This window comes from Oncorhynchus gorbuscha, linkage group LG20 (genome assembly GCF_021184085.1).
Source record: "Oncorhynchus gorbuscha isolate QuinsamMale2020 ecotype Even-year linkage group LG20, OgorEven_v1.0, whole genome shotgun sequence".
NCBI classification, from domain to species: Eukaryota; Metazoa; Chordata; class Actinopteri; order Salmoniformes; family Salmonidae; genus Oncorhynchus; species Oncorhynchus gorbuscha.
The window spans coordinates 33,895,628-33,919,266 of record NC_060192.1 but is presented as its reverse complement, the minus strand read 5'-3'; the positions used below and the strand labels follow the sequence as shown (position 1 = coordinate 33,919,266).

The 23,639-nt window shown below is 42.5% G+C and overlaps 1 protein-coding gene across 3 annotated transcripts; it reads left to right on the top strand.

Annotated features, from left to right (window-relative positions):
- Positions 1 to 707: 707 nt before the first annotated feature.
- On the top strand, positions 708 to 20,069 carry LOC124007482 (dnaJ homolog subfamily C member 3-like). 3 transcript variants are annotated; one of them, XM_046318092.1, is made up of 13 exons: positions 708 to 844; positions 1,200 to 1,307; positions 8,062 to 8,219; positions 10,665 to 10,739; positions 11,998 to 12,141; positions 13,201 to 13,382; positions 14,417 to 14,536; positions 16,378 to 16,483; positions 17,012 to 17,084; positions 17,525 to 17,657; positions 18,079 to 18,227; positions 18,410 to 18,453; positions 18,985 to 20,069. In XM_046318092.1, exons 1-12 carry the CDS (start codon positions 796 to 798, stop codon positions 18,439 to 18,441), a joined length of 1,329 nt encoding a protein of 442 aa, XP_046174048.1. In that variant the 5' UTR covers positions 708 to 795; the 3' UTR covers positions 18,442 to 18,453; positions 18,985 to 20,069. The 3 variants fall into 3 exon arrangements, with proteins under 3 accessions (XP_046174048.1, XP_046174047.1, XP_046174049.1); XM_046318091.1 differs by having other exon boundaries at positions 16,964 to 17,084; XM_046318093.1 differs by lacking the exons at positions 18,079 to 18,227; positions 18,410 to 18,453; positions 18,985 to 20,069 and adding an exon at positions 17,301 to 17,417 and having other exon boundaries at positions 17,525 to 17,658.
- Positions 20,070 to 23,639: the final 3,570 nt, after the last annotated feature.

Genomic DNA, 23,639 nt, shown 5'->3' with positions numbered 1-23,639 from the left:
ATTCAAGTTCCTTCATTACATCATCTCATAGCCAGCAATAATTATTTTAATTAAATCCACATTTTGCTTCTAACATCGTTATATATTCCTTCTTAATAACGAAACAGGAGTTTATTGTATAAATATGGCAACTCTTGCTGTGATTTTTGTTTTTGATTTGGTCTAGTTTTCAGGCTTTTTGGGTGGGTTTTGAGTGGTCATTGGTCTCAAAATGTTGCTAGACATGACAACCCTGTTAGTGAGTCTGCCAGATCGGAGGTAGTAGGGATGAACAGGGATGTTCTCTTGATAAGTGTGTGACTTTGACAATTTTCCTGTCCTGCTAAGCATTCAAAATGTAACGAGTACTTTTGGTTGTCAGGGAAAATGTATGGCGTAAAAAGTACATTCTTTTCTCTAAAAATGTAGTGAAGTATATGTTTTCAAAAATATAAACAGTAAAGTACAGATACCACAAAAAAACTACTGAGGTAGTACATTAAAGATTTTTACTTAAGTACTTTACACCACTGTAAATAACCATACCACAATATAGCCATCTGCACCAAAAAATGTCCTGTCAACAAAAGCATATGTATAATCTCGCTATCAAATAAACGTCAGAATCCAAGTTTTCTCCGAACCACACCTACAGTGAGACAGTGGGCTGTCATTAGACTTCTCACGAGACTTCCTCCCTTTGTTTAGACAGCAGGAATGTGGTTTGAACAAAAGTTGTATTCAAATGTTTATTTGATACCCGAGGGACACATTTCACTTTACGTCTGGCAAGTAGAGGTTCTAGAGATTTTACATATGCTTTTGTTGACGGGAAATTATTTTTTGTTGTTGTTGGTGAAGCTGGGTATGTTTTGGTAGGGTTATTTTCCGTTGCCACACACCAGAACGATGCTGAACTCGGCGAGTCAAACCAATACACAGACTCCCGATGTTGCGTCCCAAAGCTAGCTGTGTGCCCTCATTGCTTTGCTACTAACTTTACCCAAACCCTTTGGCTATTGCTGGTTTTCAACTTGTCTTTTGAATATTCCCTTTACAAACAAAGCCCTTGATTTACATCTCGAGGGAGGAATGCATCTCGACAGTTAAAATGTCAACAGGTTTCCTGCATTAAAGTCTGTTTCTATGTGGTTAGCTGAGCTCGCTATATGTGTTGCTTTGTGGGCTTCCAAAGAGGCTCACAAACTATTGTGTTTCAGGTGTCTCGGGGGATAACGTGGAGATTGAGAAACACTGTGAGATGGGCCGTAAACTGTTGGAATCTGGTCAACTTGCTGGGGCCCTGTCCCACTACCACTCTGCAGTGGGTAAGGTTACCAATCAGACACACATCATCATAGCTCCAACATCTTTAGATTTCTGCTTGTAGTCTGTTTGTGCCTCTCTCCCTCAGTATGTACGCTCTCTGCTACCCCATTGCATAAGTCTTTAGATGTCTGTTTGTGCCTCTCTCCCTCCGTCTGTACGCTCTCTGCTACCCCATTGCATAATTCTTTAGATGTCTCTTTGTGCCTCTCTCCCTCCGTCTGTACGCTCTCTGCTACCCCATTGCATAAGTCTTTAGATGTCTGTTTGTGCCTCTCCCTCCGTCTGTACGCTCTCTGCTACCCCATTGCATAAGTCTTTAGATGTCTGTTTGTGCCTCTCCCTCCGTCTGTACGCTCTCTGCTACCCCATTGCATAATTCTTTAGATGTCTCTTTGTGCCTCTCTCCCTCCGTCTGTACGCTCTCTGCTACCCCATTGCATAAGTCTTTAGATGTCTGTTTGTGCCTCTCCCTCAGTATGTACGCTCTCTGCTACCCCATTGCATAAGTCTTTAGATGTCTGTTTGTGCCTCTCCCTCAGTATGTACGCTCTCTGCTACCCCATTGCATAAGTCTTTAGATGTCTGTTTGTGCCTCTCTCCCTCCGTCTGTACGCTCTCTGCTACCCCATTGCATAAGTCTTTCCAAAGGATGGATCATTGTACATGGACTTTTTCATGCATCCCTTTCTGATGTCGTTCTCCCTTCACTCGGTCTCTTTCATCTATTCACTTAGATAAACACATTGAACATTTAAACCTACACACTTTCAGTTGATGGATAGCCATATAATCAATATAGCTACATGAAAATAGCTAGATATAAACTGATAACCTACTGTGTTTAACCCTATGCCTTCCCTCAGAGGGAGACTTAAAACTACAGATGTTGGATCTTAATTTTATCACTCTTTTGTTGAGGAGAATTTTCCTAATGCATCTGGAAATTCAAATGAGCAGTTCTCTTTCTCTCTATTCAGGGGCAGTCGAGTCATTGGGATCAGGATTCGCTCTCTTAAAATAATGTTCTCTCTTGCTCCCACAAATGCTATAGGCCTAGGTCCTATTACTGAAACTTCAAATTTACAAAAATGTGACTCGTTTCAGGAAACTTGGCTTATGTAACGCGTCACTACCTCACAGGAGAGGCAGTTGAACATAAACGTAATTTAAAAAAATCAAATTGCGTTTTTTTTCCACAGAAATTCCTTTTGGAACGTGTTAACTTTTATGTGCCTTAATAAGAAACTTGTATGTCGTCTGTAAATACAAAGAAAATGGTTAAATTAGGAGCCTAGTTGTTTTAGCCACGGAAAAAGACAGGAACCTTCCCGCTAGCCATGATTGGCTGAGATAGTAGATGGGGGGTTTAATAGACTTTGTATAAATCAACGTTTATTCTTAACATCTTTGTTTTTTTAGTACATGGCCTCACATGTGAATCCTTAAAGAGATGGGTGGGGATAAGGATTAAGAGGGTGTGAACGATGCTGAATGGGTGTAGACAAAGAGCTCTCCAGTAGGTTTACCAAAACATAGAATGGCCCTTTACTCAAAAGTTGGCATACGAGTTTATCAACTTTCAAAGCAGAATGACTTTCCCATTGTTCCTCAGCTGTAGTGTATCATATACCATTTTCTAGCTCTGAGTCTCTACTTTTATCTCATGTAAAAAAATACAATTTCAAATTTTGCTACATACTGTAAGACTGAATCGATGGTGGTTCACACATGTATCTGAAATGCAGCCGTACATATCATCACTTGTTGTTTTATACATCAATAAGACAAGATAGTTATTGGTCTCCACTAGGCTACGACATACGTGTCTAGTGTATCCTAAGGTTGTAAATGAACTGTCAAAATGTAGTTCAATCATTGTCCTGGGATGGTCCAGTCTAGCAGTTAGGACCACTGCCATCAGCATGCACTTATAGGCCTACCTTGTCGGTGTGGGTTTGATTCCGGCCCAAGCCGTTCTGGCACAGATAACGCATTCTCCAGATTGACTTGATCTAGATACACATTTCAAATATATATATATTTTCTTTATAAGAAATGACCATAGCAGACACCAGTGGTGATTTTAGCATGTACATCTTGATGGGGCAAACATAAACAAAAACATGTGGGATGATTGCCAGCAAAGCCACTACACAACACTTAACAATACATCAATTGCACTATAACGGTGACAAACGGTGCCCACAAACTGTTACTGTAAAGCTGTCCCAACAGCAGAGACCCAACAGCAGTCCCAACATCACTTATCACTGCTGCACCTGGCATAATATATATTATTATTATTTGACCCTGCTTGTCATCTATGAACATTTGAACATCTTGGCCATGTTCTGTTATAATCTCCACCCGGCACAGCCAGAAGAGGACTGGCCACCCCTCATAGCCTGGTTCCTCTCTAGGTTTCTTCCTAGGTTTTGGCCTTTCTAGGGAGTTTTTCCTAGTCACAGTGCTTCTACACCTGCATTGCTTGCTGTTTGGGGTTTTAGGCTGGGTTTCTGTACAGCACTTTGAGATATCAGCTGATGTAAGAAGGGCTATATAAATACATTTGATTTTTCAGCAGAGCCTTGTCTGGCAGTGTAGTTAGCGTCATTTACCGCCTTTAAAAAAAACATAGCTGATATGGCTGAATTTCTTAAACAAATGTTGTTCTACTGACTATTGAGATGTACCAACTATGGCATAAGAGAACAACAAGTGGATAAGAGGCAATCCGTAATTTGGATTAAGACCGTAATGAGCGAGCTAGGAAGGACATAGTCAATATAACTATTTGTTAAGCACTTTTGAAATGTACAGCTACAGAGTTCAGAACATGGGCCATTCTCCCTGTACACCAAGTCAGAACCGTAGGATAAATAAAGGGGGCATACAAGCAGACAATGAAAGCTCTTACAATATTCAATGATTACATTTCTCTAAAACAGGTTATAGGCTACATGTGCACCACCAAGTCAGAAGTAGGCAAAATTAAGGGAGGGGGGCAAAATGAAGAGGGGGCAAAATGAAGGCAAAATGAAGAGGGGGGGGCAAAATGAAGAGGGGAAACTAGACCAAATTATTAGGGTGAGGCACATGGGCTACTAACAGCTTACTACACAACATACACTTATGTATACTGTAGTGGAGAGAGTAATACTATCTCCCTGGCATATTACATAATTTATGCAGCAGCATAGAATACATTGGACTCACCTTGTTGTGCTGTGCTCACTTGAACAGGAAGGTGGCACGGCGGTCCTTTGTGGGCAAATTTTGTCATCAAACTTTGGAATCAAAGTCTGGCATTCTCTGTATTTTTGGTGCTTTCAAGACAACTGGAAACTCAGGGGGAAAAAAAGGTGGAATCATGATGACGTCAGTGATCTTCAGGTCGTAGCTCTAAAAAGAGGCCAGTGTTCCCGATTTAGAATTCCGAGTTGGATGACCGTTCAAAATGTATTTTCCCAGTCAGAGCTCACTATTTCCCAAGCTCCCAGTTGTCTTGAACTCACTGCAGTCAGATTTCCCAGTGCCGAGTTTACAGTTGTTTTAAACACGGCACAAATCATGCTTCATTGACAGCATGGCCAATGTTGAATGTTTATCATTTTAAGCTTGGAAAAGAGACCCTTATTCCCAGATTTGGGACCACACAGCCACTCCCACTGAATAGCAGGCTAGTTATTGCTTTGCAATGCTTGCAGTTAGCCACTGATTCCTTCCAAACCATTCATTGTTGAATTTGCGATTTCCAACTTGTTGTGTAATGTTTATGGCCGATGAGCACTGATACGTTTTATCTATAATTTCTCTTCATTATTATCTTCATATGACAAGGATTAATAAGGATGTGCCAGTAGATTGTCGACTTGATTCATGATGCTGACTCCTAGCTAAGATTTTTGAAATTATGATCAGTCCAACCAAAGCTAGTGTAGATATAACGTGATTTGACGTCTTGTATGGGCACTTCTAATGTAACTCTATGGTAGCACCCAAGGGGCTTAATTTTTCGAGCTCTACCCTTAGACTTGGCTGTGACGTAGTGTCCCCATGACTGACAGAACACTGAGCCAATCATGGCGCAACTAGAGAAGATTATCAACCCCTATACTCCGGATTTTCCGCTTGATGCCCCACCACAGAAAGCACTAAACTAGGCTGAAGCTGAAACACCTGCATTTTGGAGCTGCCTTACTCAAGAAAGCAAAAAAGAGACCATGTTTGTATGCGGCTTTATTATTATTAATTATTATTAATTCAGCCATATCAGCTATGTTTTTTTAAAGGCAGTAAATGAGGCTAACTACACTGCCAGACAAGGCTCTGCTGAAAAATCAAACCAGGCATCCTCTACTGACTGGATGAGGTCAATATCCTTTCAGGATACCCGGGCCAGGTTGATTAGAGCCTAATCAACCTAAAACCTAATGTTTTAGGGAGCGTTTGACAGTGATGAGGGGCGGTCGTTTGACCGCAGACCCATTACGGATGCAGGCAATAAGGCAGTGATTTCTGCAATGTGTGTATTTGGAGGGCAAGTTGGTTAGGATGATATCTATGAGGGTGCACGTGTTTACGGATTTGGGGTTGTACCTGGTGGGTTCATTGATAATTTGTGTGAAATTGAGGGCATCAAGCTAAGATTGTAGGATGGCCCAGAGTGTTAAGCATGTCACAGATCACCTAGCAGCACGAGTTCTGAAGTTAGATGGTTGGGAAATCAATTCACATATGGTGTCCAGGGCACAGCTGGGGGCAGAGGGTGGTCTATAGCAAGTGGCAACCGTGAGAAACTTGTTTCTGGAAAGGTGGATTTTTAAAAATAGAAGCTCGAATTGTTTGGGTACAGACATGGATAGGAAGACAGAACTCTGCAGGCTATCTCTGCAGGAGATTGCAACCCGCCCCTTTGGCAGTTCTATCTTGTCGGAAAATGTTATAGTTATGGATGGAAATTTCAGGGTTTTTGGTGGTCTTCCTAAACTAGGATTCAGATACTGCTAGGACATCCGGGTTGGCAGAGTGTGCTAAAGCAGTGAATAAAACATACTTAGGGAGTAGGCTTCTAATGTTATCATGCATGAAACCAAGGCTTTTACGGTTACAGAAGTCAACAAATGAGAGCACCTGTGGAGTATGAGTGGAGCTAGGCACTGCAGGGCCTGGATTAACCTCTACATCACCAGAGAAACAGAGGAGGAGTAGGATAAGGGTACGGCTAAATGCTATCAGAACTGGTTGTCTATTACGTTCAGAAGAGAGAGTAAAAGGAGCAGGTTTCTGGGCGCAATAGAATAGATTCAAGGCATAATATACAGACAAAGGTATGGTAGGATGTGGATACAGTGGAGGTAAACCTGTACATTGTGTAATGATAAGAGAGATATTGTCTCTAGAGATGTTTAAACCAGGTGATGTCACTGCATATGTGGGAGGTGGAACTAAATGGTAGGTTAGGGCATATTGAGCAGGGCTAGAGGCTCTACAGTGAAATAAGACATGAATCACTAACCAGGACGGTAATGGACAAGGCATATTGATATTAGGGAGATGCATGCGTAGCCGGGTGATCAATAGGGGTCCAGTGAGTGGTTGGGCTGGACACACAGCGATTCAGACAGCTAGCAGGCTGGGGCTAGCAAGCTAGCAGAAGCGCCTTGAAGGGACGTCTCGACGGAAGAAAGTCAGTTTTAGCCTCCGTGTGCGGTGACGTCGATAGACCAGTCGTGATGGATTAGTAGGGTTCCGAGTAGCAGAGGGGTCCAAGTCCAATTGGCAAAATAGGTATAGTGGTCAAAGAAATTGGCAGGTGGATCTATACAGCTGACAGTCCAATGATCTCTAGACAGCTAGCGGGCTGCGGCTAGCAGATGGGCAATCATGGGACGTCGTGATGGAGAGGCCAGTTGAGTACCCCCTCGAGCAGATGACATTTTTAGTCCAGTCGTGAAAGATTTGATTTGTACTTGTCCTCAACACAATTTCTAGAGCAGAATTATATCTTATAAATACTTATCTTACTCCAGAAATATAGTATTACAAAGGCAGAAGATAATTAAAGTGTCTCTGGCTAAGAACCCAAGACAAACAATATGACGTGTGCTCCACGTCAAAAAAACTGGGTTTGACTGACAACTTTGAGAGCCAATGGACTTAAAGGTTTTGAAAAGCTATAATCCATTTCATTGGTCAAGGCGTTGCGAAACGTTCATGTAGACGGAAAGGGGACAATAGTATTGATTCGTGTAAAAAAAAATGGTTTTCATCCGACAGCAATGGTATAATAATATAAATGTATGAAACTGAAGTGATTTGGTAAAATCTAACGGAGTAAAAGGTAAGTTACTGCCTTCAGAAATTACATAAGAGTACAAGTACAGCCCACTGAGAGTAACTAGAAAAGTACTAGTTCCTCCAAAAAGGGCAGTGGGCCCGATTCGAACCCATGCCTGCCCTGACATATGTGTGCCGTTGTCATTGACTGTACCCACTGGACCACTCAGGGACTGAGACACGTATTCATGTATTTTGCCTTGAACATATAATAAAACAATTGTACCAAAAAAAATCCCTAATGAAAAATACCCCTTACAAATATTGTCTATTTATTTTAATTCACATGAGACACATGTAGCCTACATAGGCTACTTGAACTGACTCCCAGTAGACCTGTAAAACATCACTTACAGCAGCTCCCGAGCCGTGATTCTAAATATTAAATAGACCTTTAAAATCCTCCTGCTGCAGGATCAATTTCCTCCTGCAATGAAATGGTTCATATCAAGATCCAATATCTCTACCTGACCTACTATGAGCGGGCAGCTGTGTTTCTGGCAATGGGGAAGTCCAAGTCAGCCCTGTCGGACCTGACCAGAGCTATCCGACTCAAACCAGATGACCTCATTGTGAGTGGACATGGACAATTGTCAACAATAACATATAATCTGTTTAATGACAAGCCACGGTTATGGACAACAATGTTGTGGTATTGTTATTAACACTCTTTCTCCATCTATCTCTGCCTTTTTACCTTTTTACCTGTATCTATCTTTCTCTTTCTGTCTGGCTGCTACCTCACTCACTTACTTTACTACTACTACCACTACTACTGCCATTACTACTACTACTACTGCCACTACTACTACTACCACTACTACCACTACTACTACTACTACCACTACTACTACTATTACTATGACTACCACCACTGCCACTACCATTACTACTACTACTACTGCTGCCACTACTACTACTACTACTACTACTACTACTACCACTACCACTACTATTACTACCACTACTATTACTACCACTACTACTACTGCCACTACCACTACTACTACCACTTCTACTACTACTACCACTACTATTACTACTACTACTACTACCACCACTACTACCACTACTATTACTACTACTACTACTACCACTTCTACTACTACTACCACTACTATTACTACTACTACTACTACCACCACTACTACCACTACTATTACTACTACTACTACTACCACTACTACTACTACTACTACCACTACTACTACTACCATTACTACTACTACCATTACCACTACTACTACTACTACTACTGCTGCCACTACTACTACTACTACTACTACTACTACTACCACTACTACTACTACCACTACTACTACTGCCACTACCACTACTACTACTACCACTTCTACTACTACTACCACTACTATTACTACTACTACTACTACCACCACTACTACCACTACTATTACTACTACCACTACTATTACTACTACTACTACTACTACTACTACTACTACTACTACCACTACCACTACTACTACTACTACTACCACCACTACTACCACTACTATTACTACTACTGCCACCACTGCCACTACCATTACTACTACTACTACTACTACTACCACTACTACTACTACTACTACTACCACTACTACTACTACTACTACTACTACTACTACCACTACTACTACTACTACTACTACTACTACTACCACTACTACTACTACTACTACTACTACCACTACTACTACTACTACTACCACCACTGCCACTACCACTACTACCACCACTGCCACTACCATTACTACTACTACTACTGCTGCCACTACTACTACTACTACTACTACTACTACTACTACTACCACTACTACTACTGCCACTACCACTACTACTACTACCACCACTACTACTACCACTACTACTACTGCCACTACCACTACTACTACTACCACTTCTACTACTACTACCACTACTACTACTACTACTGCCACCACTGCCACTACCATTACTACTATTACTGCCACTACCATTACTACTATTACTACTACTACTACTACTACCACTACTACTACCACTACTACTACTACTACTACCTACCACCACTACGATTACTACTACTGCCACTACTACTGCCACTACTACTACTACTACTACCACTACTACTACTACTACCACCACTACGATTACTACTACTACTACCACCACTACGATTACTACTACTGCCACTACTACTGCCACTACTACTACTACCACTACTACTACTACCACTACTACTACTACCACTACTACCACTACTACTACTACCACTACTACTACTACCACTACCACTACTACTACTACCACTACTACTACTACTACCACCACTACGATTACTACTACTACTACTACTACCACCACTACGATTACTACTACTGCCACTACTACTGCCACTACTACTACCACTACTACTACTACCACTACTACTACTGCCACTACCACCACTACTACTACTACTACCACCACTACGATTACTACTACTGCCACTACTACTGCCACTACTACTACTACTACTGCCACTACTACCACCACACTACTACCACCACTACTACTACCACTACTACTACTACTACTACTTCTACTACCAACACTACTACTACTACCACCACCACTACTACTACCACTACTACTACTACTACTACTTCTACCACTACCAACACTACTACTACTACCACCACTACCCCTACTACTACTACCACTACTACTGCCTCTACCACCACTACTACTACCACTACTACTACCACCACCACCACCACTACTACTATTACTACTACTACAACTACCAACACTACTACTACCACCACTACTACTACTACTACCACCACTACTACCACTACTACTACCACCACCACCACCACTACTACTATTACTACTACTACAACTACCACTACCCCTACTACTACTATCAACACTACTACTACTACCACCACTACCCCTACTACTACTACCACCACTACTACTACTACTGCCTCTACTACCACCACTACCACCTCTCTTTTTCTCTCTATTTCACCCCCTCTCCATGTTTTCAGGCCAGACTGCAGATGGGGAATATCTTCCTAAAGATGGGCAACACCCAGAAGGCCCGGGAGAACTTTCAGGCTGTGGTAAGTCTTGATACATAGAAATATAACTACTAGAATGCTACTACTAGAATAATATTATGTTTCTATGTCCTAGATGCCCCTTATCCTTCTTTCAATCAAAATCTCATCGCTGTATATTTTTTCCAATGCTCATAACCACCATCACATCCTCTTGCTGTCTCATATTGCCGTTCATGTATTTTCTCATTCATTATCCTTTTGTAGTTGCAGTTATGTGATGTGGGCAAAGTAAAGGAAATCTGAAGGGTTATATGAAACTTGATATGAGTTGTGTGCTATTATGTATTTATAGATATGAGGGATCTATTATGTATTTATAGATATGAGGGATCTATTATGTATGTATAGATATGAGGGATCTATTATGTATGTATAGATATGAGGGATCTATTATGTATGTATAGATATGAGGGATCTATTATGTATGTATAGATATGAGGGATCTATTATGTATAGATATGAGGGATCTTATGTATTTATATAATATGAGGGATCTTATGTATTTATATAATATGAGGGATCTATTGTATTTATATAATATGAGGGATCTATTATGTATTTATATAATATGAGGGATCTATTATGTATTTATATAATATGAGGGATCTATTATGTATTTATATAATATGAGGGATCTATTATGTATTTATAGATATGAGGGATCTATTATGTATTTATAGATATGAGGGATCTATTATGTATTTATATAATATGAGGGATCTATTTTATAGATATGAGGGATCTATTATGTATTTATATAATATGAGGGATCTATTATGTATTTATAGATATGAGGGATCTATTATGTATTTATAGATATGAGGGATCTATTATGTATTTATAGATATGAGGGATCTATTATGTATTTATAGATATGAGGGATCTATTATGTATTTATAGATATGAGGGATCTATTATGTATTTATAGATATGAGGGATCTATTATGTATTTATAGATATCTATTATGTATTTATAGATATGAGGGATCTATTATGTATGTATAGATATGAGGGATCTATTATGTATGTATAGATATGAGGGATCTATTATGTATTTATATAATATGAGGGATCTATTATGTATTTATATAATATGAGGGATCTATTATGTATTTATATAATATGAGGGATCTATCATGTATTTATATGATATGAGGGATCTATCATGTATTTATAGATATGAGGGATCTATCATGTACTTATTACAAGTTATATTTGCTTCAGAAACTTGACCTTTTTTTATTTTTCTCCTCCTCAGCTGCAGCGCTCCCCTGACCAGGATGAGGCGCGGCACCAGCTGATGAGGGCCAACGAGCTGGAGGAGCTGCAGGAAAAGGCCCACGCGACCCACCACAGAAGAGACTACAGGACCACCATCAATGTGTTGGATTGGGTTTTAGTGGTAGGGGTTAGCTCCGCCACAGTGCCTAGTCGTTGGGCCTGGTCATGGAGGTAGGGGTTAGCTCTGCCACAGTGCCTAGTCGTTGGGCCTGGTGGTGGAGGTAGGGGTTAGCTCTGCCACAGTGCCTAGTCGTTGGGCCTGGTCATGGAGGTAGGGGTTAGCTCTGTCACAGTGCCTAGTCATTGGGCCTGGTGGTGGAGGTAGGGGTTAGCTCCGCCACAGTGCCTAGTCGTTGGGCCTGGTCATGGAGGTAGGGGTTAGCTCTGCCACAGTGCCTAGTCGTTGGGCCTGGTGGTGGAGGTAGGGGTTAGCTCTGCCACAGTGCCTAGTCGTTGGGCCTGGTGGTGGAGGTACAGGTTAGCGCTGACCTAGGCATTTGGCCTGGTCATGGAGGTAGGGGTTAGCTCTGCCACAGTGCCTAGTCGTTGGGCCTGATGGTGGAGGTAGGGGTTAGCTCTGCCACAGTGCCTAGTCGTTGGGCCTGGTGGTGGAGGTAGGGGTTAGCTCTGTCACAGTGCCTAGTCGTTGGGCCTGGTGGTGGAGGTAGGGGTTAGCTCTGCCACAGTACCTAGTCGTTGGGCCTGGTGGTGGAGGTAGGGGTTAGCTCTGTCACTGCCTAGTCGTTGGGCCTGGTCATGGAGGTAGGGGTTAGCTCTGCCACAGTGCCCAGTCGTTGGGCCTGGTGGTGGAGGTAGGGGTTAGCTCTGTCACAGTGCCCAGTCGTTGGGCCTGGTGGTGGAGGTAGGGCTTAGCTCTGACACAGTGCCTAGTCGTTGGGCCTGGTGGTGGAGGTAGGGGTTAGCTCTGTCACAGTGCCCAGTCGTTGGGCCTGGTGGTGGAGGTAGGGGTTAGCTCTGTCACAGTGCCTAGTCGTTGGGCCTGGTGGTGGAGGTACAGGTTAGACACAGGGCCTCACTTCGGAAGATGGAAAGTAAGGCCTATTTTCCTAAACAATACCTTCATCATCAAACAGTGCTGTCTTATTATTCAACAGTCTTTGTATCAAATTATAAAAAGGTCAAATTTACACCACTGACCCTACCTTCTTTTTCCCAAAAGCTGTCCCCCTGGGACCCTGAGTCTCTGGAGCTCCGGGCTGAATGCTACATCCACCTGGGAAACACCAGGAAGGCCATCCAGGACCTGACTCCCACCGCCTGGCTGAGGAATGACAACCGTGCTGCCTTCCTCAAGCTCAGTACCCTGCACTATAGCCTGGGGGAGAACAAGAAGTCAATAGCGTACGCTCACTAGGAATTTGTAATAGGGAAGAGTGATTAAACAAACAACCACCCACATTTATAAAGAAAATACATATAAATTAAGAGGTTTTGGGACACTTGAAGTTTGACAGTTGGCACACTGTCTTTCGAAAACGGTGCATTTGTGCATTAGACTTTTTCCACATTTTGTTACGTTACAGCCTTATTCTAAAATGTATTAAATTGTTTTTCCCCCTTATCATTTTGGGGCAGCGGGTAGCTTAGTGGTTAGAGCGTTGGGCCAGTAACCGAAAGGTTGCTGGATCAAATCCCCGAGCTGATAAAAATCTGTCGTTCTGCCCCTGAACAAGGCAGTTAACTCACTGTTCGGCCAGTAGGCCGTCATTGTAAATAAGAATTTGTTCTTAACTGACTTACCCAGTTAGATAAAGGTTAAATTTAAAACATTTAAATCAATCTACACACAATACCCCATAATGACAAAGGAAAAACAGGTTTTTAGAAATGTTTGCAAATGTATTTTTCTTTTACTGAAATTTGACATTTACCCATAATCAATCAAATGTATTTATAAAGCCCTTTTTACATCAGCCGATGTCACAAAGTGTTATACAGAAACCCAGCCTAAACCCCCAACCAGCAAGCAATGCAGATGTAGAAGCACCATGGCTAGGAAAAACTCCCTAGAAAGGACAAAACCTAATCAAGAAACCTAGAGAGGATCCAGGATCTGAAGGGTGGCCAGTCCTCTTCTGGCTGTGCCGGGTGGAGATTAAAACAGAACATGGCCAAGATGTTTAAACATTCATAGATTACCAGCAGGGTTAAATAATAATAATCAGGTCATATTCCAAAACAAAATTTGCCGTTTCCAGCTACAATAGTCATTTACAACATTAACAATGTCTACACTGTATTTCTGATCAATTTTATGTTATTTTAATGGACAAAAAAATGTGCTTTTCTTTAAAAAAACAAGGACATTTCGAAGTGACCCCAAACTTTTGAACACTAGTGTACATTGTGTAAATCTCTTTCCTCTCCTTCTGCAGTCACGTCCGGGAGTGTCTGAAGCTGAACCAGGATGACAAGAAGTGTTTGTCCCACTTCAAACAGGTGAAGAAGCTCATCAAGCAGCTGGACTCTGCCGAGGAGCATATCAAGGAGGAGAGGTCCGTACTACTGCATCTAGTATGGACATTTCAGTTGTCTTTTGGTTGCCTGAAGAGTATGATCACTTGCCCGAAAATGTTGTGTCAAGTTGTTTAGATGTCCTTTGGGTGGTGGACCATTCTTAATACACACGGGAAACTGTTGAGCGTGAAAAACCCAGCAGCCTTGCAGTTCTTGACTAACTCTAACCGGTACACTGGTCTTTTGTCTTGCCCATTTACCCTCTGAATGACACACATACACAATCCATGTCTCAATTGTCTCAAGGCTGAGAAATCTTTATTTAACCTGTCTCCTCCCCTTCATCTACACTGATTGAAGTGGATTTAACAAGTGACATCAATAAGGGATCATAGCTTTCACCTGGTCAGTCTGTCATGGAAAGTTCCTAATGTTTTGTACATTCAATGTAAAACACATGCTATGCCTTTCACCTACACATAGGGGAGGAATAGGAAAGATCAAAACTGGAGTTATTTTTATCTGAGGAAACTCATCCCCGACTGTCATAAATGCCATACATTGTTTGTCTTTCACTTGAAGAATGGGGAAGAACCAGAAAGATCAGTTTAACAATGTTTATGTCCCTGTTTCCAGTATGAAGAAAGTTAGAGGTAGTTTCACGAGCCAATGCTAGATACCCATAGACTTCCAGTAATTGTGCTAATGCTAGTTTAGCATTGGCTCGCAAAAATATGTCCCAACTCCCTTCATACTGGACACAGAGGCATAAAAATGGTGCCTATCAGTTCATCTGCCTCTGGGTAAGTAGATAAAGGGCCTTATTGCCAAAAGCCCAAAGTATCCCTTTAAGGCTAATGGAATTCTTTGCAGTTTGGTTGTTTTCACTAGTTTAAAAAAAACATGTATTTGTTATTTTTTACACCTACGCAATGGGGCAACGTCAGAGCAGGCTCAAATTCCATGACTGTTCAGTTCACTTGCCCCAGGCGATAGGACGTGGCCTAGGGACTGACACAAGTCCACACCCTAAATGTGGACTTGTGTCAGTCCCTAAGGCCACCCTAAATGTGGACTTGTGTCAGTCCCTAAGGCCACCCTAAATGTGGACTTGTGTCAGTCCCTAAGGCCACCCTAAATGTGGACTTGTGTCAGTCCCTAAGGCCACCCTAAATGTGGACTTGTGTCAGTCCCTAAGGCCACCCTAAATGTGGACTTGTGTCAGTCCCTAAGGCCACCCTAAATGTGGACTTGTGTCAGTCCCTAAGGCCACCCTAAATGTGGACTTGTGTCAGTCCCTAAGGCCACCCTAAATGTGGACTTGTGTCAGTCCCTAAGGCCACCCTAAATGTGGACTTGTGTCAGTCCCTAAGGCCACCCTAAATGTGGACTTGTGTCAGTCCCTAAGGCCACCCTAAATGTGGACTTGTGTCAGTCCCTAAGGCCACCCTAAATGTGGACTTGTGTCAGTCCCTAAGGCCACCCTAAATGTGGACTTGTGTCAGTCCCTAAGGCCACCCTAAATGTGGACTTGTGTCAGTCCCTAAGGCCACCCTAAATGTGGACTTGTGTCAGTCCCTAAGGCCACCCTAAATGTGGACTTGTGTCAGTCCCTAAGGCCACCCTAAATGTGGACTTGTGTCAGTCCCTAAGGGCACCCTAAATGTGGACTTGTGTCAGTCCCTAAGTGAGTTTTATATTTCAGTCCTTCTTTGTTCCTTTGACAGTTTTATATTTTAGGTTTCTTCTCAGGTTTCTTTGACAGTTTTATCACTAAACGTATTCTATTTGTATCCACTTTGATTGATTTTAGTTATGACTATTGTTTAATTCTTCTTGCCCTAAAATGAAAATGTATTATTGAATATTTTGTTCTCAGTTATCAAATGGCCATATCCAACTATGAGTCAGTGATGAAGACAGAACCTAATGTCCCCTACTACACCAATAAGGCAAAAGAGAGGATCTGCTTCTGCCTGGTCAAGGTGGGTCCCATCACATAGAAACAGATGAATTGTGCCATTGCCATAGCCTCAGCCATAGTCATTTGATAGAAATAGCTTGGCCTGTTCTAAATTCAGAAATTAATAGGTAGTGTGATCAAATTCTCAGAACTACTTTCACAGCTACTGATTTTGAAAAACGTTTTAAAAAGTATATTACTTAATGATTAAGTAATTACAAATGGACTGGGAACCACTAATAATTAAGCAATAAGACCCGAGATGGTGTGGTATAAGGTATGGCCAATATACCACGGCTAAGGGCTGTTCTTACGCACGACACAACACGGAGTCCTTAGCCGTCACAAACCCCCGAGGTGCCTTATTGCTATTATAAACTGGTTATCAACGTAATTAGAGCAGTAAAAATACATGTCTGATATACCACGGCTGTCAGCCAATCAGCATTCAGGGCTCGAACCACCCAGTTATAATGCTTTATATATACGTACGTTGCTCCAGGAAAAGATGGCTGCTAAGGCAATAGACATCTGCTCTGATGCCCACCAGAGAGATCCACGCAACATCAACATCCTTCGAGACAGAGCTGAGGCCTTCATCCTCAACCGGGACTACGGTGAAGGTACTTTCACCATGCTATCAGTGTAGCATAGGGAACGATGACATGGAATGGAAGCACTTTGTCACATCGTTTTTACCTCTCTCAAGTACTCTGGCTTTATTTACTTGTGGGCTTGTTGTAGCTCAGGGACTCCCACACTTGCCATGTAACCCCGTGTTTATAGCCAGGAGCCTGAACTGACACTTACACTTGACTTTTTTTCCACCCCGACTCTAGCTCGGACTTTGCTGATCGCTACTTTATTGAGGAAACATGTACTTACTCTGACTGTGATACAGTATGTGGTTGTCTCTCCTGATGAATGGTGAGACAACCACATAGATTCATTGAACTGTAAGTCGCTTTGGATAAAAGCATCTGCTAAATGACTAAAAATGTAAATGTAAGTCCTAATTACTGCACAGACAAATTCTCTGCATTTTTTCTTTACCCCTCCTTAGCGGTGGAAGACTACGAGGAAGCGATGGAGTTTGACATGGAGAACAATGAGATCAGGGATGGTTTAAAGCGAGCCCAGGAGCTGCTCAAGTTCACCCCAAAGAAAGACTATTATAAGATCCTAGGTGTCGAAAGGTATGTCCGACCTAGAGAATGGAACCGTGTTCAAATACTTCTTCAAAACATAATACCTATCTATATGTGATCTGTCTCTATGTGATCTGTCTCTATGTGATCTGTCTCTATGTGATCTGTCTCTGTGTGATCTGTCTCTGTGTGATCTGTCTCTGTGTGATCTGTCTCTGTGTGATCCGTCTCTGTGTGATCCGTCTCTGTGTGATCCGTCTCTGTGTGATCCGTCTCTGTGTGATCCGTCTCTGTGTGATCCGTCTCTGTGTGATCTACAAGCGATTGGACAAGGGAAAAGTTCATTCTTTTGAAATTGATTTCTATGCTATTCTTTTCACCAATCTCCTGTGATCACTTTCGGGGAAATTGGAATGCATTTACTCCTTGTAATCAAACAAGGTTTGACCTTGATGTTATTTTTCTCCAGGAGTGCCAACAAAGAGGAAATAATCCATGCATACAGGCAGCAGGCCAAAAAGTGGCATCCTGACAAGTACAGAGTGGATTGTGAGAGGAGAAAGACATGGAAAAGGTTCATTGACATCACCTCTGCAAAAAAGGTGCTCACCGACCCAGGTACTGTAATGTATATGCACCTGATAATGTTGATCAAGCCTAGTATGATTGTATTTAGGAAGCTGTGACCTGTTTGGAGTATGAGGACATCCTGTCACAAGTTTTCAGCAATCAAAATGTGTTGAAAGCCGGAAACAGGATAAACTTGTTGTTTATTCGCATGTCTCTCCATTCCCCTGTAGAAATGCGGAAGAAGTTTGACTCGGACGTTTGATCCCTGGACCCAGTGAGCCTGCAGGGTGGAGGAGGGGGGGTGGAGGAGGGGGTCAGGGTGGAGGAGGGGTCAGGGTGGAGGAGGGGGTCAGGGTGGAGGAGGAGGGGGGGTGGAGGAGGGGGTCAGGGGGGGTGGAGGAGGAGGGGGAGGGTGGTGGAGGAGGGGGTCAGGGTGGTGGAGGAGGGGGAGGGTGGTGGGGGGGGGTCAGGGGGTGGAGGAGGAGGGGGTCAGGGTGGTGGAGGAGGAGGGGGTCAGGGTGGTGGAGGAGGAGGGGGTCAGGGTGGAGGAGGAGGGGGTCAGGGTGGCCAGGGATGGCCCTTCCACTTGAACCTGTTTGAGTCCGGCGGAAACTACCACTTCAAGTTCCACCACTAGTACTACATAATACAATGCAAAATATATATATTAAAAAAGTCTGTCTCTTCACAGTAACCGTCATGCCGTAAGGTGTTCTTTTATCTGGGTTTTTAAAATATTTAGTTATTGCTATCTTGAGTTACCTGAGTTCCATGTAGTCATCATTGCTCTATGTGCGTTTCTCAGCCTCTCTTCAGGACCTGGGGACTGTGAAGAGGCCTCTGATTGCATGTCTTCTGTTGTACTGAGTGTCCGACCTGTGGACCAACGGCTTAAACAGACAGTTTGGTACATTTTAACGCATCAACACCTCAACACAAAGACCAATAGTTGCGATACAGTCAATCTCTCCTCAACTTTGAGCCTGGAGAGACTGACATGCGAACCACTGACATTTGCCCTCTGTGTACATCGAAGTGCAATACGTACCGCTCTGTTCTGGACCAACTGGAATTTTTCACCAGAGTGGTCAAAGACACAAAGTCCTGTATAGGTGTGCTGTTCAGTCCTCCCATCTAGACCCAGGCTGTTCATGCTGTCATTACATTCCTCAAACGACCCATGTTGTTGTTCTTTAGGATGTTGGTCTGCTACTTTTGCTTTGTGGTTGTGCCATTTTCTTCCGCCTCATTCTTCCTCGAAGGGCTTGTTTTGGTAGCAGCATAGCATGTTTTGGTTTTTGCTCTGCTAGAAGAGCCCGGGTGCTGAACTGTTTCTCCATTTATTTAATAACGCTAGGCCAAGCTCAAGTCGCATAAAAGCAGATTCAGAATGACACCCAAGCTATTCAAACAGATTATAATCAGAGATGCTTTCAGAATGTTTTATACGAGATGTTTGTTCTCTTCACCACACAAACAATATTAAGTGTCTGTTCTGTTTGTTATATTTCTATCTGCGAAGTTTTCAACGTTCTCCGCTGATTATACCCTTGAATCTACTTAATTGACACAACAGGTGTTGTGAAATATTTAGTGACTTAATCCTTCCTGGTTGTGTATCCAATCACCATAGAGAATGATAGATGCCTCTAGTTGCCAAAAGGCAGTTTTAGCGTTGGCCATTTGGGGACCATTTTAATGTAGTCAAATGGGTGGGACTTTCAACTTCGTTGGCTGAACCCTTCCGATGACCTGGTTGGAGTGGAATCAAATCAAATGTTATTGGTCACATTCACATGGTTATCAGATGTTAATGTGAGTGTAGGGAAATGCTAGTGCTTCTAGTTCCAACAGTGCAGTAATATCTATCAAGTTATCTAACAATTCCCCAACAACTACCTAATACACACAAATCCAATAAGTTATCTAACAATTCCCCAACAACTACCTAATACACACAAATCCAATAAGTAATGTAACAATTCCCCAACAACTACCTAATACAAAAACTCTAAAGGGGTGAATGAGAATATGTACGTATATCTTAGTCAGTTAAGAACAAATTCTTATTTTCAATGACGGCCTAGGAACAGTGGGTTTAACTGCCTGTTCAGGGGCAGAACGACAGATCTTTATCTTGTCAGCTCAGGGATTCGATCTTGCAACCTTTCGGTTACGAGTCCAATGCTCTAAACAATAGGCTACCCTACGCTGCCACTAGGCTACGCTGCCGCCCCAAACCATATGGATGAGCGATGTCCGAGCAGCATAGGCAAGGTGCAGTAGATGGTATAAAACAGTATATACATGTGAGATGAGTAATGTAAGATATGTAAACATCACGAAAGTGGCACTGTTTAAAGTGACTAGTGATCCATCTATTAAAGTGTCCAGTGAGTCTTGTTCAACCGGGTCATCAGGAGGGATCAGCCAATCACGAAGGGATTTTTTTTTAGTTTGCTCAATGGCTCAGCCCATGCTGTCAAAGACGCTATAATGGCACAGGTACAAAGACGAGACCTCTCTCTCTCTCTCTATGCCAATCACACGACTCCTTCCTAGTTGTGTACCCAATCAAAGGGGTGAGAGTGAAGCTTGTCTGTCTTCTTCCTGAAAGAGCCTGCGTTGTTGCGTTCTCCTTCTTTTTTTCATTGATTTCAAAGCATGTCTTTTTTTTGGTCTTTTATTTTTCAATTTGCTTTCTTTTTAATAACCTCCATATGTTGTCCACTCGTCTTGATGTTATTGAAAATGTATAAGAAAAATGGAGAGCCGCACCCTTGGGGGAGTTCCGATGCAATCATTTATTGCATACGTATTCCCCAGTTCAAAGAAAGTGAAGGGACTCCCTGCTGCAACAATGAACAAACAATTGATGAATTTTAATGTATCAAACAAATTATGGAGTTGAAAAAATGTATGGATGGCTGAATGCTCAGTCATGAAAAGCCAACTGACATTGACTCCTGAGGTGCTGACCTGTTGCTCCCTCTATAACCACTGTGATTATTATTTGATCCTACTGGATATCCATTAACTTTAGAAAATATTGAAGACCGATCTGGCAAAATGGCCATGTACTCTTGTAATCTCCACCCGGCACAGCCAGAAGAGGACTGGCCACACCTCAGAGCCTGGTTCCTTTAGGTTTCTTTCTATGTTCCAGCATTTCTAGGGAGTCTTTCCAAGCCACCGTGCTTCTACATCTGCATGGCTTGCTGTTTGGGCTTTTCTTGCTCTCTGGCTGGGGTTTCTGGGTAAGCAGTTTATGACAACTGCTGATGTAAAAAGGGCTTTATAAATATATTTGATTGTCAATATGAACTATAAGTTGAATTTGAATTCTAAGGATACAGTATAGCTGTAACTGAAAGTTTTGAACATCACTGACTGCTAAATTAGGTGATAATTTAACTGCCTGGAACGGGTTTTTTATGGGTTCTATGGACAGTTTTTTTTCATTGCCAAACAGAATGAAATGAAATTCTCGACTGTATTAAAAAAATGGAAGTAAACCCTGTTCTCCTTATGTGAATGGTGTGGTTTCTTTATACTGTCCATCATGATCTTATTTGGCCCATAATTCTAGATTTTTAGGTGCAAAATTTGATGACACACTATTTCTAGCTCTTGTGTTAAAAGACTACAACTTCCTGCAGGAAGCTCCTGCACGTCATCTCTAACCGACACTGCAAGCTAACATTCACCAGCGCGATGAGAGCAATATACAATAGCAATCTGTCGATATAATCGAGAACTATCATCAGAAGTCACGCAATATGAATCCGACTGTGCGGCACTGCCTGACCCACTAGTTGCTCAGAAGGTTCAAATAGATGTACTGTATTGACAATGGAAAAATAACGCAAGATCACATTTCCATCATGGCCGACAACCAGAACTCACTTGCTGCCATAGGAAGCAAAATGGTCATGAATAAATAATAAGTGAGCATGGCATTTGCAGCTCCTAAATTAATAAAAACATTTCAAACGTAGTTTGCTATGGCAACTCGTGGTATAGCTGGCTGGCTAGCTTGACTGACATCGCTAGCCCGCAGAAGCATTGCAGGTCGACATGGGTGCGTTCATTGCTAGGCTGCGGTTTCATTGCTAGCCCGTGGGTGTGTTGCAAGTCGACATTATTGCAGTGGAAATTCTAACCAGAAAGGAAGCGACAGTAGATTCTTCAGACAACTTTTTATAAAAAATCTGGAGCAGTGAACAGTGAATCTGGGGCAGTGAACAGTGAACAGTGAATCTGGAACAGTGAACAGTGAACAGTGAATCTGAGGCAGTGAACAGTGAATCTGGAACAGTGAACAGTGAATCTGGAACAGTGAACAGTGAATCTGGAGCAGTGAACAGTGAATCTGAGGCAGTGAACAGTGAATCTGAGGCAGTGAACAGTGAATCTGAGGCAGTGAACAGTGAATCTGAGGCAGTGAACAGTGAATCTGAGGCAGTGAACAGTGAATCTGAGGCAGTGAACAGTGAATCTGAGGCAGTGAACAGTGAATCTGAGGCAGTGAACAGTGAATCTGAGGCAGTGAACAGTGAATCTGGTGCAGTGAACAGTGAATCTGGTGCAGTGAACAGTGAATCTGGTGCAGTGAACAGTGAATCTGGTGCAGTGAACAGTGAATCTGGTGCAGTGAACAGTGAATCTGGAGCAGTGAACAGTGAATCTGGAGCAGTGAACAGTGAATCTGGAGCAGTGAACAGTGAATCTGGAGCAGTGAACAGTGAATCTGGAACAGTGAACAGTGAATCTGGAGCAGTGAACAGTGAATCTGGAGCAGTGAACAGTGAATCTGGGCAGAACAGTGAATCTGGAGCAGTGAACAGTGAATCTGGAGCAGTGAACAGTGAATCAGTGGATCTGGAGCAGTGAACAGTGAATCTGAGGAACAGTGAACAGTGAATCTGGAGCAGTGAACAGTGAATCTGAGGCAGTGAACAGTGAATCTGGAACAGTGAACAGTGAATCTGGAACAGTGAACAGTGAATCTGGAACAGTGAATCTGGAACAGTGAACAGTGAATCTGGAACAGTGAACAGTGAACAGTGAATCTGGAACAGTGAATCTGGAACAGTGAACAGTGAACAGTGAATCTGGTGCAGTGAACAGTGAACAGTGAATCTGGTGCAGTGAACAGTGAATCTGGTGCAGTGAACAGTGAATCTGGTGCAGTGAACAGTGAATCTGAGGCAGTGAACAGTGAATCTGAGGCAGTGAACAGTGAATCTGAGGCAGTGAACAGTGAATCTGGAGCAGTGAACAGTGAACAGTGAATCTGGAGCAGTGAACAGTGAATCTGAGGCAGTGAACAGTGAATCTGGAGCAGTGAACAGTGAATCTGGAGCAGTGAACAGTGAATCTGGAGCAGTGAACAGTGAATCTGGAACAGTGAATCTGGAGCAGTGAATCTGGAGCAGTGAACAGTGAATCTGGAGCAGT

Excerpts from the sequence above, each read along its gene's own strand:
- LOC124007482 (XM_046318091.1), top strand. The coding sequence starts at position 796 with ATGCTTTTGTTGACGGGAAATTATTTTTTGTTGTTGTTGGTGAAGCTG. Across the intron at positions 12,142-13,200 it reads TGTTGGATTGGGTTTTAGTG|CTGTCCCCCTGGGACCCTGA; the intron begins GTAGGGGTTAGC and ends TTTTCCCAAAAG. Across the intron at positions 16,484-16,963 it reads TCTGCTTCTGCCTGGTCAAG|GAAAAGATGGCTGCTAAGGC; the intron begins GTGGGTCCCATC and ends ACGTTGCTCCAG.